The following is a 3,581-nucleotide window of genomic DNA, read 5'->3' on the forward strand; positions in this document are numbered from 1 at the left end:
TTCAAAATCGCCGCCTCATACCCCTTAGCCCACCACCCAAACCACACCCTTCTATTCTCCTGCCTTGAAACCCCACCCCCTTCTCCTTTCCCGGCCCTAAAATCCCTTCAAAAGAGGATTTTCGAGGTTAGGGAAGGGGAAAGGGGTGGATTTCAAGGTAAGGGAAGGGGAAGAGGTGGTTTTAGGGGGGGTAGGGGAGGGAATTGAGGTGGTTCCTAATTGTGGGTTGGGGAAAAGGGAAGGTCTCGGGCAATGGGGTGAGGAGGGGGTGGGGACAGTAGTGGGGAATGGGCCATGATAGGAACGTTTTTAAGGGTGCAGTGGGGTGGGGAAGTGGCATGGTTTGGTTTTAACAATTTACCGATCACTTAGGACAAATAAAAGCAAATAAAATATTTATTTAAGACCAATAAAAGCAAATATCCCAAAAGTTGGGATTAATATATGTACAATCGATAGTTTGGATTATTTAAAGCAAATACTTCATACGTGATAGTTGAGATTATTTTTGCCAAAATATACTTTGCTGAAAAGATATGTATGAAGTATTTGGTGTTTACTTGATTTAAAACAAAAGTGTGATTAAAAATAAAATTTCAATTCCATTATATTTTTAGATCTTAAAAGTCATTTTTTTTTTGTTTATTAAATTTTTTTATATTAAGAGCCAAATTGCAATTATTCGGTTAAAGTATACACCAATCACATTGACCGTCACATAATTTTTGTCATGAATTCCTAAAGTAATACTTTATCAATTTGTTATTAATCACTTAGCTTGATGTGATTTTCATGGTTTAATTTATATTTATTGGCAGAATTATGTGTTCCATTTACTATTCAGAATAAATAAACAAGCTACATGTCCTTTGATGAATATCCAAACCAACTTTTCTACAAAATTAATTCTGACATTAAATAAAACATGCCTTAATGTCGTTAATCCTCTTATATATTAAAACCCTAGCTTCCTTTTCCTCTCTTCTCTCTCTTAAATTCTAGCCTCCATTATTAATTTTGAATGGACTTCTATTGGATTGAACGGTGGAAAAAAAGCCCTAATTTTCATTTCTTCTATGTTTTTTTTTATTATATATATATATATATATATATATATATATATATATATATATATATATATATATATATATATATATATATATATATATATTGTTTCTTAGGTTATAACAATGTCTCCTTCTAAAAAACAGGGTTTATCTCCTTCGATAAACAAGATTTTTAAAACCTACTTCAAAAGAAAGGGTTATATTTGCGATTAATTTGGTCTCTAGTTTTGCGGGGCTACAATTGACTGCTACTCGGATTGAAGTTACGAAATCATCACAAGAATTTTCATTCTAATAAAATTATGAAGTGACAAAAAAACCACTCAAAAAGTTGTATAAGACATCGAATCGAGATTGTGATGAATTATTATATCTTTGAATTTGGATTCTTAGCCTTTCTTCGATTAATTCTTGTTTGACTTTTAAATCTATTTCATTATCATTAATTATCAATTGTAGATGTCATATGGCTGTAATTAATGAAATATAATTTTATTTAGGACTTCTTTTCAAAATTAAAAACACTAAAAAACACAGAGCAACTTATTAGAAAGTTATTAATTCTAATCACAACTTAATTAACAAGATACTCAATTACTAGTTACTACTATGTATAATGAAATAAGCCAAACTTACTTATACCCCTTAATCTATGTCGAACATAACTTTTATAATCCAAACGAATTAAAGACCCAAATTCCAATTGAGACATAACAAAGGTAAACCTGTTTATTCTATAGATACCTCACATTCAGTGAGCCAGTCCCATGTTTCTCATTCAAGACATCCTCCAAGGAGATAAAGCTAGGCACATGAGCAATGACAGGGAAGTCGAGCGCCCTAACTTTTCGATATTGCCTTTCCCGAACATTATAGGAAAATACATAATAATGTGCAAACAACATCAGTATCTCCTCGTTTCTGTGAAAATTAGTCACTTGAATCCACTTGTACGGGTCCCACCAATCAACTACGGGGTCCCGAATAGAGAGCCTTAGAGCCCATGATTCTGGCACACCATATTCCTCCATCACCCAAATTTGAAGGTCAGGCCTGAATATCTTAGCATCAATAGCACATATCGAAAGGCAGTTTCCAATGATCCCTAAGTTCGACCAATGGTACTTGTATTTGTTGGTTGATGAATATATTGGTGGTGCTGTAATCGACTTGAATTTCTCCTCCGCGAAGTCGAATCCACAAATTAGCTCAAAATTTAAGCTAATATTATCTTGATCTTCATTTATATTATTGCGAGCATTAGCATTGTTATTCTTATTAATTTTCTTACAATGGTAGTAGTCCAAAATCCAATGTAGAGAATTATTGGTGAAAAAGCAAGAAGACCTTGAGAGGATTGGACATGGGGCATCCCCAATTTCTCTCCATTCTTGCCCGACCCCAAGATCATAAATCTCAACCCGCTGTTTCAACGATGGGTCTCCTTCCCTATGAAAGATACGAAGCACTTTGTACCGATTGGTATGCTCGCAAAACCCGAAACCTGCCACCACCTTATCATCAGCCGTGGTGACGGGTTTTGAAAGAATGACAAATTGCCCCATGATTGGATTCCAAACCAAACTCGGCTCTTGAGTCTGAATCTCCTTCAAACAGATCAACCCATTACACCCATTTCCGAGTTGAAACTGAAAATTCGGTGGTTTCAACCCCAAATTGCAAAGATCTGCTACAGGTTTATGAGGATTTGATGTAAGCCGCATCTTACGAATAAGTGAACCACCATTATCAATAGCAACACCACCACATGTTTGTTGCTCAATTAAAGAAATTTCTTTTAGAGTAGCCAACAAGGTGCCTTTAACTTGAAGGATCAAAGATGTAGGCAAGTGGTGAGAATATAATTTGTAGAAATAAGATTCGGTGAGTAAAGAACACCATGATTTGCAAACATACCTGAAATCAAATAATGATTCCAAGGGTATTCTTGCCAAGATGTCGATCAAAATGCTGCATGGTATATCTGATGCTTCTACAACCCGAGAATTTGATGAAGATGAAAAGGATGATAACCATAACATTAGATTTTTGAACTCTGAATCCTGAGACGATTCTTGTTGTTCTTGTTCTTTTTTGTGGGGTTTTAGGTTAGTGGTTGAAGAAATCTGGGTAGCATTTTTGGGCTTTTTATTTCTATTTCCCATATGTTCCCACTCCATAGACAGACTAAAAGGTGGAGAAAACAAAGGACAGAGAAAGTGATATGAGGTAATAGAGGATGAAAATAGAAAATAGCTCTGAAGAAGGTTGATTTTGTAAGTGTGAAACAACCTCACCACCCTATGTATCTATTTATACTGTCTTTGTCTTAAATTACTTGGAAAGCTCAGTACTTATTGTATGGGCCAATAATTTGTTTCAATTATGTAAGAAAATAGTAAATTAAATGAGGTAATTATTAATATTTGGAAATGATCTTTGCCGATCGTGATTTCATTTCTTAAATCATATCACGATTATTTGTTTCTCTTTTTACTTGATTCGATCTGCCAG

The 3,581-nt window shown here is 34.5% G+C and overlaps 1 protein-coding gene across 1 annotated transcript; it reads right to left on the bottom strand.

Annotated features, from left to right (window-relative positions):
• Nucleotides 1-1,801: 1,801 nt before the first annotated feature.
• On the bottom strand, nucleotides 1,802-3,247 carry LOC145619007 (F-box protein At3g07870-like). The gene has a single exon (XM_081673610.1). The coding sequence runs from the start codon at nucleotides 3,245-3,247 to the stop codon at nucleotides 1,802-1,804; it is 1,446 nt and encodes a 481-aa protein (XP_081529736.1).
• Nucleotides 3,248-3,581: the final 334 nt, after the last annotated feature.

Source organism: Chenopodium album, chromosome 27, assembly GCF_948465745.1.
Source record: "Chenopodium album chromosome 27, dcCheAlbu1.1, whole genome shotgun sequence".
Taxonomy (NCBI): domain Eukaryota; kingdom Viridiplantae; phylum Streptophyta; class Magnoliopsida; order Caryophyllales; family Amaranthaceae; genus Chenopodium; species Chenopodium album.